Source organism: Microcebus murinus, chromosome 24 (assembly GCF_040939455.1).
Source record: "Microcebus murinus isolate Inina chromosome 24, M.murinus_Inina_mat1.0, whole genome shotgun sequence".
NCBI lineage: Eukaryota > Metazoa > Chordata > Mammalia > Primates > Cheirogaleidae > Microcebus > Microcebus murinus.
Window position 1 is genome coordinate 750,078 of NC_134127.1, and position 17,359 is coordinate 767,436.

General features: G+C 43.1%; 1 protein-coding gene across 6 annotated transcripts; it reads right to left on the reverse strand.

Annotated features, from left to right (window-relative positions):
• Positions 1–578: 578 nt before the first annotated feature.
• On the reverse strand, positions 579–17,312 carry AP3M2 (adaptor related protein complex 3 subunit mu 2). 6 transcript variants are annotated; one of them, XM_075997386.1, is made up of 10 exons: positions 17,128–17,312; positions 16,076–16,272; positions 15,387–15,732; positions 11,178–11,349; positions 7,169–7,306; positions 4,020–4,105; positions 3,619–3,752; positions 2,095–2,302; positions 1,693–1,837; positions 579–746 (listed from the first exon to the last, which is right to left on the reverse strand). In XM_075997386.1, exons 3-10 carry the CDS (start codon positions 15,657–15,659, stop codon positions 646–648), a joined length of 1,257 nt encoding a protein of 418 aa, XP_075853501.1. In that variant the 5' UTR covers positions 15,660–15,732; positions 16,076–16,272; positions 17,128–17,312; the 3' UTR covers positions 579–645. The 6 variants fall into 6 exon arrangements, with proteins under 6 accessions (XP_075853501.1, XP_075853502.1, XP_075853498.1 ...); XM_075997387.1 differs by having other exon boundaries at positions 15,940–16,272; XM_075997383.1 differs by having other exon boundaries at positions 15,387–16,272.
• Positions 17,313–17,359: the final 47 nt, after the last annotated feature.

Genomic DNA, 17,359 nt, shown 5'->3' on the forward strand with positions numbered 1-17,359 from the left:
AACAGTGGACGTGAATTTAAGAAGTCTCCAGCTCATTTCTAGAAGTACAGATTGTTTTTTCTATAAGAGTAGAGGATCAGAAAGAAACCAACGCAACTCCATTCTCCCCAGCTCTCCCCAGTGTCGTTTGATCACCTTCCCCGCCAATCTTTCATGTGAGTGTGTCTCCTCCCAGCTCTTCTCTACTCCTCTTTCTCGTCCCTCTTAGATCAGATCCTCAGCCAGCCTTTCTCTAACATTCATTGTTTCTCCCAAATCTTTCTTCTTTCTGATCTTCCTACCTTAGGAAAAAAATCAACAAATAAGTCTTTCAGTGGCTTTAGATAATTAAAGCCAAGCAAGCAACAAGTTGTCTTTTTCTATGGTAACTGTGTTAAAAATAGTTAAATATGGCGTCAAGCACCTCTCCCTTCATCGCACACCACTTGCTGGAGAACTGAGCTGGCGCTGACTGGGTTCCGGTTCTGTCCAGTTCTCACTGGGGACCCTTCCTCCCTTGATCGTTCCTCGGCACTGCAGGTTAAGGAAAAAAGGGAGCGGGCAGGGCCAGGAAGGGACTGACCTAGGGGACAGGCTGGTATTTTTTACTTTCATCAAGTAAGAAATTAAAATGTTCTTGACTGTTGCCTCTGAAAAACTCTCCCTTCAGGTTCGAACTTGGAATTTTCCAGCTTTGGTCATGTATTTTATGCCCTTAAAGGGTTTGTACTTTTCTCCATACATATCCAGACGATTCACTTTGAGTCCTGGAAGGGAGGGAGGGAGGGAGGGGGGAAAATAAGATATATTATTTAAAAGTAGGTAGCATAACTGTTTCCATTCGTTTCAATTTACAGAGATCCGTGGGACAGAGATCATGGTGACAAGAGACAGCTTATTCAGAAATGATGGATTCTCCACTCTTGGGACAAACACTGACAGCAAAAAACGGCTCCAGGCTAGGTGTGGTGGCTCATGCCTGTAATCCCAGCACTGTGGGAGGATGAGGCAGGAGGATTGCTTGGGGTCAGGAGTTGGAGACCAGCCTCAGCTAACATGACACCCCCTCTCTACTAAAAACAGAAAAATTAGCCGGGCATGGTGGCGCGGCACCCTGTAGTCCCAACTACTTGGGAGGCTGAGGCAGGTGGATTGCTTGAGCCCAGGAGTTTGAGGTTGTTGTGAGGTAGGCTGATGCCACGGCACTCACTCTAGCCCCAGCAAGAGACTGTCTCAAGAGAAAAAAAAATGGCTCCAACAGAAAAGCTATCCTATGAGAAGACTTGTCCCTGAAGTGGAAAGAGCAGAAAGTGATATGCAGAATTAAAACAAAGATAAAAAATAGGACCACTGTGATTTTCTCAAGTTATTAGACTGAATAAGTGAATTAATAATAACAAAATATATGAATTAATAATGAAGTAATTTATAACTAAATGAATAATGAAAAATAATGAATTAATAAATATTTAATGATATTGTTTCCTTCTCATTTGTGTCTTAGACACTTTTATTCAGGTTATTTACTTGGGTCAACTTCAAAGTAAGGATTGCAAACTTTCCCCAGCAATGTGCAGGAAAAGGTTTCACTAAAAATTACATTATCAGGTAATGAAACCAAACAGGGAACAACAAGAAGGCTTTCTGATTTTTGTGCCTTTGGGACAAAGCCATTTCTGCTCCCTTCAAAGCCCCAGAGCTCTGGTCACTTACCAGAAATGGCGAGCTGCTGGATCTTAAACTGTAGGTTAATTGTGGGGTTTTCATCCGGTTTGGAAGCGCCAGTCTGAAGACTCATAGTCCCCTTCAAACTTGGTAACTTCTGGGGATTTATTTTTCCTACATCCCAAGACAGCATCTTCAAAGAAAATAAGATGGAGAAGTGGTCATTCCAATAAAATAATTAATTACAGTGGACCCTTCATTTGAGGTGGCTGGGCTCTAACCTCAGGGCATCTGTCACAATACTATAAGCTGCCTCGAGGGTGTTTTTCGATGGAGAATCCTACTTGTCACCCTAAGTTATCTCAAAGGAGAAAACAACGTCCCTTTGATCAGGCTCCCCGCGGAGAGCCCTGTTGAGTTACTCCTGGGAGATGTCTGCTTGTCCCTCACCTTTGTGACGGGGTCGAACGTGTGCGTCCCCTGAGACGGAGTGAGGCTCATATTCAGGACCCCTTTGGGCATCTGGCTGGTGACCATCACGCCCTCTATGGTCTTCCCCATAGTCTGCTTGGGTCCCACTGTTATTTCGAAGCGTCCGAGGGAACTACTGTCCCGGAAGCTGATGTTATGTCTGACGTACACTGGAATGGCGACCAGGCTGCAAGAGAGAGAGGTGGGAAGCCCGCTGCGTCAGCGCTCGGGATGATGGCGGCACTTCCTGCTGCACAGGGCGCGTTTCCTGCCCTGCTGGCAGCTTCTCTCTTACCTCCGTCCTTACTCTTTATCTTAAAAAATACACACAGAAACCCCCCCCCTCAGTAATCTAACTTTTTCCTTTTTGAAAAGCTACAACACCATCTATTAAGTAAATTAACTCTTCTAATAATTCTCTGAATAATACAAACAAAATCAAAGAGTATACAAAGCTTACTATGAGAAAGGCATAATGAACAAAAGTGAAGAGCCACTAAGCTTCTGTGTTCTAATTTGTGACATGTGACCAATCACTATTTGTACTGGGGACAGTGATACTCATACCTCACAGACCTTTTATAATTTCCTGAGGGGGCTTTTATGTGGCCTCACTGGCCCTTGTGAAAACCCTATGAGCCAGGGGAGGCTGTCATGGTTTCACAGCAGAGGAAGAAGCCACAGAGTGATCCTGAGGTAGCAACAGTTCCTTCACATCTACTGAGTGCTTCCTGTGTGCCAGTCACCATGCCAAATGCCACCTGTCTCACCTAACCTCCGGGTGTGAAGCAGGTACTGCTGCCATATGCTAAAGCGGAAGTAGGAAGTGGAAAATAATTTATGGATGGACACTGAAGTCCTACTTAACTGAGGTTAAGTAACCTGCCCAAGGTCATAGACGTACTGAGATGAGGTTTAAGTGCAGGTGGTTGAATTCCAGAGGCTTTGATGTCAAGCACTCAGACATATTCCTAAATGGTTTATTCCAAATCGCAGGGGAAGGCTCTGGTGGCTGAGGTCCCCTGGCTCTCTTCGGTCTACATACCTCTACCACACAATAGTGCTTCCAAAGCCGTTAGCCCCCAAATTAAAGAGAAGGTTCAAGACCAGAAATTTTATACTTTTCAAAGTATAATTTAATGCTTCTTTTGGGTTGAGGGTATTAATGCAGGTATGCTCAGATTCTAATTTGAGAAAAGAATGTTCTTGTTTAGACATAAAACAACAAAAGCAGCAGTGAACTTAACGAGCACTTATTTGTGTTGAGCACTAGATTCTCTTATGCAATCCTCATAACAAGGTACTTCTATGATTTTCAATCTACAGATAAGAAAACAGAAACAGAGAGGTCGGGCAACTCACCCGAGGTTACCGAATTAGTAACTAGAGAAGCTGGAATTTGAACCTAGGAAACTCTAGAGCCTGAGTTCTTAATCACTACAGATACGTTTCCACATGCACATGTAAACACGGATTCCAGCCGTAAGTATAAGTGCCGCTTACTTCTGCGCACTGACATGGTAAGAGAGCAGGCGGAAGCTCCCGTCAGCAGGGATGAAGGACAGGGTGCGCTCGGATTCCCAGCGTTTGAAACGGACACAAGGATGAAAGCTGACGTCATCCAACAACCTGGGGTTCTATAGTCACCAGGCGAGGAAAAGCAAAAGGCAGGGATTAAATGCCCGTATTTCTTTCATGAAAGTGATTTAGATGCTATTTTCATTAAAACACACACACACACACACACACACACAAATTCTGTAGTTACTTATAGAAGATCCAAGCCTGATATAAGCTTTGTTGCTGTGCTATTTCTTCTTGCTCTACTCCACTCTCTCCCCTCTGTCTTTCCAGAAGCATTTAATTCCTCATCCCAAGAACTCCAGCTCTGGCCCGGGATTTACCATGAAGGAAAGCGTGAGGTCCGGCATCCCAGTCAGCTTCACGCAGGCGTCAATCACGCCCTGGATCTCAGCGGTGATCGTGGAACCTGAGGCAGGAAACGCACAAAAGAATATCAGAGGTTGCCGAAGGCCTCTCTGCCCCTCCCAACCCACTCATTTCCTCCGTCCCGCCCTCCTCCTCTCCCTTCCTTCCTTCCTTCCCTCTCTCCCTTTCTTCTTTCCTTCTGTACATCCATCCATTCACACAATCCATCTGTCCATCCTTCCAGACATTTGTCAACTGCATATCACGTATGAGGCACTATGATGAAGTACTGGGATAAAGAGATGAATGATAGTAATTAGCCTGAAGTTTTCGGTCTAGTACCAGAATTAAACAGAGCCTAAGCCAACGGTTCAGAAAATTTCCTAGCAGCAAATGCTCTCCCTGAGGTCACCAGTGAGCTGTGCTGCTAAAGCACACGGACACGCTTGGTCTTTAGGCTCTCTCTGCAGAGCCGGTCACTGCTGATCACTTTTCCTTGTCAAATCCTCTGCTACTTCCTCCAGCTCCTCTTCCTCAGCGTCTTCTGCAGGCTTCTCTTTCTTTGCACACGCCTTAAATGCTTTTTCACAGGTCCTAACTTCTCTTTCTTTCACTCTACACACTCTCCTTGGGTTATTTTATCTACTTTCCAGGCTTCAGTGTTCATTTACGGCCAATTATTTCCTACTCTTTTTTTTTTCTTTTTGAGACAGTCTCACTCTGTTCCACAGGCTACAGTGCTGTGGCGTCAGCCTGGCTCACAGCAACCTGAAACCCCTGGGCTCAAGTGATCCTCCTGCCTCAGCCTCCCGAGTACCTGAGACTACAGGTGCAGGCTACTACCACCAGCTAATTATTCTATTTTTAGTAGAGATGGGGTCTCACTCCTGCTTGTGCTGGGATTTCCTGCTCTCTTTTCAAGTTCAGCCCAACGCCTGCCTGATGGACATCTCCACTTGGATGTCACTGAGGCACCTCCAACTCCACATGTCAGAAGTGAATTCGCTGTCTCACTCCCTGGACCTGCTCCTCCTGTTCTCCACGTCTGTGTGATGGCGCCATCTATCCTGCTGCCTGGGCCAGAAACAGACGCATCTTGACTGGTTCTTCTTCCTCAGTCCCCGCAACTAGCTAATGCTCGGTTCCTGTCCTGTCTGGGACCCACGTCTCTCACCTGCATGCATTCCTCTCCACAGTGCACTACGGACGTCCGTGTTCTGGCCCGGACGGCAGCGACCTCCCCCTGCCCCTGCCCTCAGCCTGAGCCCACTTCAAGTCATGCTTCACATGGCAGCCGGACTGATTGCTCTAAACTGCAAGTCTGACCAAGTTACCCTCCAACTTAAAACTCTTCGATTGCTCCCACTGCCCTTCTTAAAATGGCATGCAAGGCTCTTCCTGATCTGGCTATCAATTTTCTTTCTTTAACTTTTTCATTGACACAAAACAGTAAAATGCAAAAACCTTAAGTGTACAGCTCAGTGAATTTTTAAATATGCACACGTCTATGCAAATACCACCCACGGCAAGACAGGGAGCCTTCCCAGCACCCCTGGACTCTCCCTCTTGCGCATCCCACCTAATCTGCATCCCCGAAATTCTGATTTCTATTACCTTGGATTAAACTGCACCTGTTTTTTGTATAAACATGACACACTGAATATAACCCTAAGCATCTGACTTCATGGCTCAATGTCGCCAGAGTCACCCCAGGATGAACCGGCAGTCCCTTTTGTTCACGACTGTAGAGGACTCCACTGCACAACCACACCAAGATCCATTTAGTCTTCCTACTGCCAGCCGACGCGTGGATTATTTCCAGTCTGGGCTAACGTGAAAGGCTGCTATGCCTGCTTAGTTTTAAAGCCTCATCACCTACTTGTCTCTTAATCCTGTCATACTGAACTTTATTTCCCAACAGTATTTTACTCGTTTTAGAGTGTCCGTATTTTGCTCCCAAAGCCACGCAAGTCATAGCAACTTCCATTCATCCTACTGATGAAGCATGCACACTCTCACCTCTGCACCTGTGCTGGGAATGGGTGGGGTACCTCCCAGGTGCTCCACCTTTTGACCTTTCTCTCACTCTACTAGACTTTAATTAAGCTTTCTGCAACCACAGACTATATTTTATTCATCATCAAATGCCACCTATCCAGCACTGTGCCATAACACAAGTTTTCAACAAACATTTGTTGAATGAGTAAGTTCACGTTAGAGATGTGGTCTTGCCATGTGCCTAGGCTGGAGTGCAGTGGCTATTCACAGGTGTGAACCTTGTGCACTGCAGCCTGGAATTCCTTGGCTTAAGGGACCCCCCTGCCTCAGCCTTCTGAGCAGCTGGGACTACAGATGCGTGCCACCAGGCCTGGCTTCCGCAAATTCCTAAGCTCTAGGACTTCTAGTCAGTCATATTTACCTAATTCTGGATAGAATAAAAGGCTCTCCAAAATTTAGTGATGACAACTTTAGTTCTGGCATCAGAATTAGGCATCAAATACTCTCAAAAGGGAAACCTAATCAACAAGAGATTAGTTTGTTACTTCTCTTTTTTATTCAAGAGGATAAGATTTATAAAACAAGTAAAAGTGTGAGACAAACACTGGTCTGCATAATAATGTTAAAGTCCATTCCCACTACCTACCTAGCACAGTGCCTGACACAAAGCAGGCACTAAATTAAAATGAACACTCTTCTCATGCCTGTAATCCTAGCACTCTGGGAGGCTGAGGCGGGCAGATTGCTCGAGCTCAGGAGTTCGAAACCAGCCTGAGCAAGAGCGAGACCCTGTCTCTACTATAGATAGAAATTAACTGGCCAACTAATATATATAGAAAAAATTAGCCGGGCATGGTGGCGCATGCCTGTAGTCCCAGCTACTCAGGAGGCTGAGGCAGAAGGATCACTTGAGCCCAGGAGTTTTAGGTTGCTGTGAGCTAGGCTGACGCCATGGCACTCACTCTAGCCTGGGCAACAAAGCAAGACTCTGTCTCAAAAAAAATAAAAAATAAAAAAATAAAATAAAATGAACACTCTTGAAAGGAGGGTAATTCTGATACTATTGAGCATTATATGAAAGGGGCCTCTATTTTCATATTGCTGAGAACATATTGAAAGCACCTACCTGATTTATCAATAATGGCATCAATCTCTTCAATAACATCAAAATAGGCCTCATTGTTGGTATATTTCACCCCAGTCCGTCGCCAAGGCACCACTGACAGCTGCCCAGTGGGAAGCTGGTCACCCACGTTGGTGCTTCCTGAGACAATATTATTGCACTTTAGAACTAATTTGATTGTAATAACCACTGAACACTTCCTTAGAAGTTTCTATATGCCCACTATTCATGCATTCGATGGAAGAGTTTTTCAAACAGAAGATGAGAATTTTCCCAACTTCTATACATAGGGTAACCTAGTCTATTTTTAAAACTCTGTGCTGCCATCTGGTCTGCCTCCTCAAGCAGAATAAGGTTAAAAAAAAAGTCACCTGAGAAACAGATATCATATTTTCGTTTTGAAAGTAACCTGAACTTAGTATCTCAAATTCCACAATAGCTTGCAACTTAAATAATGTATTGGCTTTCAGTTGGTTTGGTGATCTACATATAGATATAAAATTTTCATGGGTTAAAGACTGTATTCTAGTTTGAGGTAGGTTCTTAGGTACATTTATGGCAGGTATTAAAATGTATATATCAATATGATCTGTTTCATACCAATTATGAAACTTAAGAAAATAATACAAATTTGATCTTTCCCTGTCCTTAAGAGTTATAGATCAATTCCTTCATTTGTTTTTCCCTCCACAGGCATCAAAAATTTTTTATTAATTCAAAAGTTTTATACTGAAATAATAAAATACTACAATTAATTTAAATTTTATTTCCTCCTTCCATTGCCTGGATCTTTTTAATCTACAGAAACACTAAACATACATATATTCAGCATGTTTACAAAACATTTCAGCTTTTCAAAAGTGGTCCTCAGATACCTTTTTCTAGATTGGACTGAGATACAAACTTAATTAACTTCATAGTATTCATAAGTGATCCAGGCGCCAACAAAGCTTTTAGGGCTTAAAATGAGCTCAGAGTATGAAAAACCCACCAAATTTGTTTTCTTAAAAAGAGGCACTATGTATTAAAACATATCATCAAGCTAGAATAATTAAAGCAGTGTTGTGACAAGACAGAAAGTCTAAAAACAGACCAAAAACCCATAATCACAGTAATACAGTATAAGATAAAACTATCTTTTTTTTAAATATATACCTGGTTTGAGAAAAAAACTATGATTTAAAATAGGGACAAATTATTCAATAAACGGTGCTAAGAAAACTAAGAACTTTGGAGAAATAAACACAGAGCTTTACGTTGTATTGTACACCAAGATAATTTTCAAATGGATTAAAAAATTTTAAAAATCAAACCATAAAAGAACTAGAAGAAAATACATCTTTCAAAACGATAACTTTCCCTTTTTTGATATCAAAAAGACATTATCCTGTGTTTTCTTCTAATAATTATAAGGTTTGTTTGTGTTTTAACTCCTTAATCTACATGGAACTTATTTTATGTATCATATGAAATGGAAGAACTTAATTTTTTTTCCATAGCCAAGTTGACTATCCAATACAATATATTTAACAATTGGCGCCTGGTCCACTGATTTGATAGATGACCATGTCTACCTATACCAAATTCCTATAAAATCAAGAGTCTATTTCTGGACTTTCTATTTTATTCCAATGATCTATTTGTCCATTATTGTACCAATATTATATTTTTGAAATTACTGAAACTTCATACAGGGTGAGTACCCCTTCGCTGAAGTGCTTGAGACCAGAAGTGTTTTGAATTTCAGATTTTTGAATATATGCCTCATACCACTTGAGCATCCCAAATCTGAAAATCTGAAATCTGAAACGTTCCAGTTAGCATTTCCTTTGAGTGTCGTGTTGGTGGTCAAAAAGTACCAGATTTTGGAGCATTTTGGGTTTAGGGTTTGAGATGCTCAACTTGTAAATATCTTGCATCTGGAAGGACACATTTTGTCTCTTGCTCTTTCTAAAAAATTTATTTTCAAAATTGTCTTTGCTCTTCTAGTATGTCTACTCCATGAATTTCTATCATGTGTACTATAGAAACTTAATATGTCTTGATATCTAACAGGCCAAATCCTTCCAAACACTTTGTAGTTCTTTTTCAAAACTGTCCTGGCTATTCTTGCTTATTTATACTTTTTAAAATGTATTTTTCAATCAGTCTGTAAAACTCCATGAAAACCCTTGTTTATGCATTAAATAAGACCTCAAATGTAAAACCTTAATGAAGCAGAATGATTAATTTTACTAAATCAAAACATTAAAAATGTAGCCAAACACCACCATGGACATTAAATGACAAATGAAAGATTGTGAGAAAACATCTGCAACACAATATTCAAAATATGTAAAAAAATTCCTACAAACTATCATGTTTATTTCCAATATACACGATAGTTTAAGATCTTAAATGAAAGGAATTATTTTAAATCAATGTCAAAAAAGGAAAACATTTCAACCAAAAAAATAAATGAACAAAGGACATGAAAAGGTAATTCACGATAAAGAAAAAACACTTGAATGGGTTTTAATCTCCTTAGTCACAAACACTGAGTGTGTAAATAACAAGGTATCGATAAACTATCAAATTGCCAAAGTTTCTAAAAATTAATAATAATAATAATAGGGTTGGTTCCAGTGCATAGAAAGGACTTGCCACTCAAAGGACAAATTGGTGCAACTCTCTGGAGGGCATCTTGGCACGAGGCATTAAAATGTACACACCCCTCAACACAGCACTTCCATTTCTATTACAATACTGAAATCACTCTAGGTGTTAACCCCTTGTTATTTAAAAAGACAAAAAATCAGAAACATCATAAACAGGGATTGAGTAAATAACTTAGGGTAATTCCACATGGAAGAAAACTATAAAGTCCTTAAAAATGATATAGAAGAATATCACAATGGGATAATGTTCATAAAATATTGATAAAAGGTAAGTCTAAAGAAATACAGGAGTTGTTTAGGCTGGGTGCAGTGGCTCACGCCTGTAATCCTAGCACTCTGGGAGGCTGAGGCAAGAGGATTGCTTGAATTCAGGAGTTCGAGACTAGCCTGAGCAAGAGTAAGACCCCCGTCTCTACTAAAAATAGAAAGAAATTAGCTGGGCAACTAAAAATAGAAAAAATTAGCTGGACATACTGGCACACACCTGTAGTCCCAGCTACTCATGAGGCTGAGGCAGGAGGATCACTTGAGCCCAGGAGTTTGAGGTTGCTGTGAGCTAGGCTAACACTATGACACTCTAGCCCGGGCAACAGAGCAAGACTCTGTTTTTTTGTTTTGAGACAGAGTCTCACTCTGTTGCCCAGGCTAGAGTGAGTGCCGTGGCATCAGCCTAGCTCACAGCAACCTCAACCTCCTGGGCTCAAGCCATCCTTCTGCCTCAGCCTCATGAGTAGCTGGGACTACAGGCATGCGCCACCATGCCCGGCTAATTTTTTCTATATATATTAGTTGGCCAATTAAGTTCTTTCTATTTATAGTAGAGACGGGGTCTCGCTCTTGCTCAGGTTAGTTTCGAACTCCTGAACTCAAACGATCCGCCTGCCTCGGCCTCCCAGAGTGCTAGGATTACAGGCGTGAGCCACCGTGCCCGGCCTCAAGACTGTCTTAAAAGAAAAAAAAGAAAAACAAAAAGTTGTTTAAAAAAATTCTATCCATCCATCCATCCTTTATCCAACTAGAAAGATGAGAAATATGTACAACAGTATGTTAAAAGTGTGGGGGGAGTAAGAGTGATTTTGATGTTCTTCATTGTGCTTTTCTGTACAATAATCATGTGTTTCTTCTGTAATCGGCAAACAATTATTTTTAAAGGAGAACACTTCATTTTGTCATTAAAGTCAGGCTATTGTCTACATAACAAATATACCATTTCAGGTTATATTCAAAGACTATAACGAACAAAATTAAATTAAGCACTTGAGATCCCCAAAGACAAACACTCGAAACAACGCACAACAGCAGACTAAGCCACACCCAGGATGGCAGCAGCTGTCGGTTTACCCCCTCTGCCATACCTGTGATGGTGTTGACAACCGTTCGAAGGATAGTGGGAGGTTTTATCAGTTCTTTGAGGATGTTCGACTCGGTAGCCAACGGAAACCCATTGTCAAGCATCTCTTCTAATACCTCATAAACCACAACCACATTGTCTTTGATCACCGGCTCTGAACACACTCCAAAATAATCCTGATGAAGATATAACACACATATTTATCACTCATAGACTACAAAAAAATAAAAAGGATGTTCCTAGAGAAAATAGATGTGGTTGGTCCCCATGTGTTTATAGGGTTTCTGGGGTGCTCTTTTATAATGAGGGGGCGCCCATAGTTCTCTTAGGCAGCCTGATATGGTAGAGAACACAGAACTAGCTTATGGTACACTAACGCCATGACTAGCTTCTTCTATAAACTAGAGGAAGTCAGTTAATCTATTTGGGTTAATTTCCTGAACTTGATAAAATACATACAATATAAATTTGTATCTTTGTTGTACATGCTTATGAATAAGAATTTTAAAGAATTATGCAAAATAACACCATGATATGGCATAGAGTTGCACATGAAAATCTTAACCCCTACTGTTGTGCTATTGTTTTCTTTCTTTATTCCTTTCTCTTTGTGTGTGGAGATGAGGTCTATGTTGCCCAGGCTGGTCTCAAACTCCTGGATTCAAGTGATCTCCTCACCTCAGTCTCCCACAGTGCTGGGATTATAGGTGTGGGTCACTGGGCCTGATAATTGTGCTATTTCTTAACATTCATGTAGTAAATGAGAAGAAAAAAAATGAAATGAGGGGGATGAAGCAGCACACCCCAAAATCTCTTTCGATCATTCCTAAAATGCTAGGATTCTAAGAACTCTTTGTCCTTTTATTAAAGAGGCTAAATTTAGATACTAAATTACCTGGATTGTGGAAAAAGTACTGGATTTCAAACCAGAAGACCTGGATTATAATCTTACTTGTCACCTGCTAGATAAGTCATGTTAACTAATTGGGTCTTGATTTCTTTAATGCTATAATCAGGATAATGGCGCTGGAGGCACAGGGACTGAGAACTAAGCATGACTGATGAGATGATAGTGTGTGTGAAAGTACTTTGCAAGCACTATGTAAAATGCAATGCCTGATGATAATGATTTATTTATTTTTTATTTATTTATTTGAGACAGAGTCTCACTTTTTTGCCCAGGCTAGAGTGAGTGCCGTGGCATCAGCCTAGCTCACAGAAACCTCAAACTCCTGGGCTCAAGCAATCCTCCTGCCTCAGCCTCCAAGTAGCTGAGACTGCAGGCATGCGCCATGATGCCTGGCTAATTTTTTCTATATATATATATATTAGTTGGCCAATTAATTTCTTTCTATTTATAGTAGAGACGGGGTCTCACTCTTGCTCAGGCTGGTTTCGAACTCCTGACCTTGAGCAATCCATCCACCTCGGCCTCCCAGAGTGCTAGGGTTACAGGCATGAGCCACCACGCCTGGCCTGATGATAATGATTTAAAAAGAAATGTTTGTGGTCATTCAATGTTCCCTTGTAGCAATGCCAGTCACATCTTTTATAGGACCTCTAAGAGGGCCATAAAACCCTCTCAAACTTATCCAATGAAGGGAAATGTATCCCTTTGGAGAAAGTCCATTCTACTCACGAACAGCTATGATTACTACGAAGTACTTTCTTTTGCTACACTGAAATTTGCCTCCTAGCTCTGCCTTACAGAACCAATTTAAATAACAGCCCTGTCATTATTTGAAGACAACCACATGCTTTCACTTCAAGTTTTTTCTTCTCAGGGCCAGGCTCCCAAGATCCTTCCACTGTTCATGCTATAGTATAGTTTCCAGATCATTTCACCTTCTTTGCATTTCACTGACTCTGCTGGATGTGATCTAAATTATATCACATAACGTCAATTCTCAGTGAGATTCCAATACCTAAGTCACTGAGAAGTCAGGATATATTCCTAAAATAAAAGATTTCCTCCTAAAAAATGAGGATTTAAAGGAAAAAAAGTCACACATTTCCTTTCCAGGAGTGATTTTATTTTAAAAAATAAATAAAAATAAGCTAGGCACAGTGGCTCACACCTATAATCCTAGCACTCTGGGAGATAGAGGCAGAAGGATCACTTGAGGTCAGGAATTTGAGACCAGCAAGAGTGGGACTCCGTCTCTACTAACAGAAAAAAAAAAAAAAAAAAAATTAGCCGGGGAACTAAAAACAGAAAAAATTAGCTAGCATGGCAGTGCGAGCCTGTAGTCCCAGCTGCTCAGGAGGCTGAGGCAGGAGGATTGCTTGAGCCCAGGAGTGTGAGGTTGCTGTGAGCCAGGCTGATACCATGACACTCTAGCCCAGACAACAGAGGGAGACTCTGTCTCAAAACGAACAAACAAACAAACAAACAAACAAAATATTCCATTAGGTTTTATAAACCAGGCATAATGTGAAAGGAGCAGTTGGAAAGGAGACTTGCAAACTGACAAAGAGCCACAGCAAAAGTCTGCGATTCTATAGCTGGACCTCTCCTGGCATAGTCTAGCACTGGGGGGAAAATGCTGCCAGGGAGGACACACGTCAAATTAGACATTAAAATCAGGATATGTCCTTTACTTTTAACAACTGTTTCAAAAATTACAAGCTCTGAAGTCCCATACTTCCAAATTAGCAACTATAGTCTGCTTTCCCAAATTACTCTGTGGTTTCAACTACATTAAACAACTTTTCTTACTTCCTGTCTCACAGTAAGTTATGTAACATTGGTTTGGCTATACAGAGTAGCTGTGGAGTTTCACCAATGGGACTGTTAATCTCGGAATACGTAAAATATTATATATGCAGAAATGCTACAAGATCCAGTTAAGGTGGTTTAAGATCATAACTACTGGGTTCTTCTAGTTTTTCCACGTACTGGGACTTGTAATGCTTGGGTTTTCACTGTGCAGAGGCGCCAGTAAGCCCCACGAGAACTGGAATTCCAGGCAGTACTATCAGAGAGTATTTGTGGGGAAAAACTTATATAACATATTTTAATTTTCTCGGGAATGAAAGCTGCTCTAAACATGTGATGTAGACATGAGTGCCAATGAAAGGACTCTTTAACTTGCTTTTTAATTTTTATAATAATATCTGGGTCCCCATTCTCTCCTCCAATTCCACAATTCATGTGACTAATTCCAGACTTCACATGACATAGAAGTTAAACCAAACTAGGGCCCTTCTAGCAAAGCTTCTAGAAAAGCTTTTCATTTATCATTTGAGTTATGCAAATAACCACAAGAGTTAGAAACTGAGTGATTCTGTTAGGGAGAGGATTCCACTGTTTAAATCTAGAGTTTGGGCAGTCTAAGATCCTGTGTGACAAATGATGTTCATATCCTGGTATAACTTACATATCCCATACCCCACCCCCCTAAGATCTTTGAATCTATTTCCAAAAAACAAAAACAAAAACCCCTCAAAATGAAGACTGTACCTTGTAAAAATGTGTCACTTAAATTCTTATGGGTATAGGAGATTTCCCAATCTTATGTTTGCAGTGAGAGCTCATCACTAGCACTCATATGCTATGGATGAACACACCAAACTCCAGAGGAAGTATCGCCTCACAAATTGTCTTTGTCAGGGACAATTAAAGTAAGCATTACTTAGCTTCTTCTACTTCTTTTATAAAACCTTACACACATCACTTTTTGATGCAACTCAAAGCAACGTAGCTAACAACGGCTAGCATTGAGTCCACTATACAAAAACGATCTAAACTCCTCTAATTTATGAGCAGAAAGTAGGACCAGAACTAAAAAGACTATACAAGTCATATTAAGTAGGATAGTTTTCCCATGCTAGAGGTTCAAATGTATTCGATTTGTCAGGAGTTTGAGACCAGCAAGAGTGGGACCCCGCCTCTACTAAAAATTAAAAAAGAAAAAAAAATTAGCCGGGGAACTAAAAATAAAAAAAATTAACTAGCATGGCAGTGTGAGACTGTAGTCCCAGCTGCTCAGGAGGCTGAGGCAGGAGGATTGCTTGAGCCAATTCAATAAATACACACAAGATGCAGCCAATTCAATAAATACATACAGGAATCTTATGGTCCAATGGGAGAAGTAGTGAGCAATATCAGATTTTCTTTTTAAAGTTTCTTAACTGAGGCTGAATACAACAGAAACAGGACTATAAAGACACCTTATAGTTTACATATATGAACCTTCCCACATTCACAAACCTGAAATGTGTCTACTACTCGGTGAAGAAACTCAATGACAAACAGAGGTGGGACCTCCGTCTGGATCACAGCCACAAAAAAGATCTTGTGGCGGTAAACGCTTAGGAGGTAATGGTGAGGGGTGGGGATGACCGGAGGCACATTTTCTGCCTCAGTAGCTCTCTCTTGCGCCTCAAAAAAGTAATCACAAACAGAACGGCTGACCACGCTTTTCCAGTGTTTCTCCAGGAAAATATCTCCACAGGAGTTGATCAAGAAAAGACTATGAATCATGGTGGAGACTGTCAGTGAGAGAGGAGAAAGCCTTTTCACTCTGAATGCCTCAGGACTCTGCAAGTTGCCAACCCTAAAAACAAAAGAAGCCATATTCAGTTTCATTCCACCCAGATTCCTTCCCTATCTTTTCTAGCAGCCCAAGATTTACCCATCTTTCAAGAAACAGACCCATGTCTTCCTCTGGAAGACTGGATGAGCCTGAAGTATCCCTCCCTTGAATTCCTGAGGGTAATCATCAGCCATCTCATTTGTCAGTCAATCATATATTCCCCATCACCTTTACTACTGCTTTGCTATCATATCCACTTAAAACACTACTTAGCCGTTGGATGTCTATATTCTCAGCTGAAACTGGAAGCTCCTTGAAGAAAAGGACTGTGCCTCCTGTTTCTTGTTGCTTCGTTGCACAGTACCTCTTTGCACACAGGAGGGCTCAAAGAATCCTGAAGTTGATGTCACGTTTCGGCCACAGCTCACACATACACTGGAAACGTGCAGCTTAATGCGGTGCCCCCCTTAGCCAAAAGGGGCCAGCTAGCACTTGAAAGGTGGCCGGCGGTGAAAGTGAGATGGGCCAAGTGCAAGACACAGGACAGATTTGGAAGACCGTCTGTGAAATAAATAGAACTTCAAATACCTTACCAATATCTTAATATTGATTATATGTTATAACATTTTGGATACATTAGGTTAAATCAAATATATTAAAATCAACTTAACCTGATTTATTATTTTAACGTGGTTATCAGAAAACGTGCCACCGTGTACGTGGTTCGCTCTCCATATCCGCTGGACAGAGGTGGTCCACGCAGCGGGAAAGACGCCCTTTGTGGCCCTCACCCGCCCGGTCAGACCCCAGTCTCTGGGCGCTTGTTATGCACAAGGCCCGTCGGTGGGTGCCTTTAGGCAAAAATCCCTCTGGGCGACAGACACCCTAGGCCCCCCGGGCGGTGGCGTCTCCGCGGTGCCAGGTGAGGCCACGCGACCTGGCCCAGGTGGTCCAACCGCAGAGGCCTGTGGCGCCGGGGCCCGGGCGAGCGCGACGCCCCGGTGGGGGGGAGCAGGGCGGCACGGAGGGTGGCTGCTGGGACGTGCGGGAGGACAGGCCCGCGGCGACGGAGGCCGACCGGGCGCGGGTGGGCGCCGGGGCGGGAGGCGCAGGCGGCGCCGGCCCGGCCGCATCGCGCCCCCGCGTTGCCATGGCAACAGCGTCCCCGCCTCGCCCCGCGGACCACCTCCCCGAGCCCCACACTCGGCCGCTCACCTCTCCCCGCCGCAGCCCGCAGCTCCCACGGTCGGTCCTGCAGCATCCCGCGCCCCGCCCGGTGCCGCCGCCGCCCTGAGCCTCGCGAGCCCCGCCCCCAGCCCGCCCCGGGCCTCGCGCACCCGCTCCCGCCCCGCCCCGGGCCTCGCGCACCCGCTCCCGCCCCGCCCCGCCTCAGGCCGGGGTAGCCAGCCGCCTCACCCGGCCTCGCTTCGCGCAGCGCCCGCCGCTCCGCCCGCGCACAGGCCCCGCCCACCGCCCGCTGATTGGCCGGCTTTGGGGCCTCGCGCCCGCGCGCGTGCGCGACTCGGCCTGAAGGCCGCTGATTGGCCGTCGGGGCCCTGTTGTCGGGCGCGGGCCCCCAATTGGCTCTGTTGAGACTCCGGCGACCTCTGATTGGTGCAGCCCAGCGGCCCGCGACCCGATGGAAGAC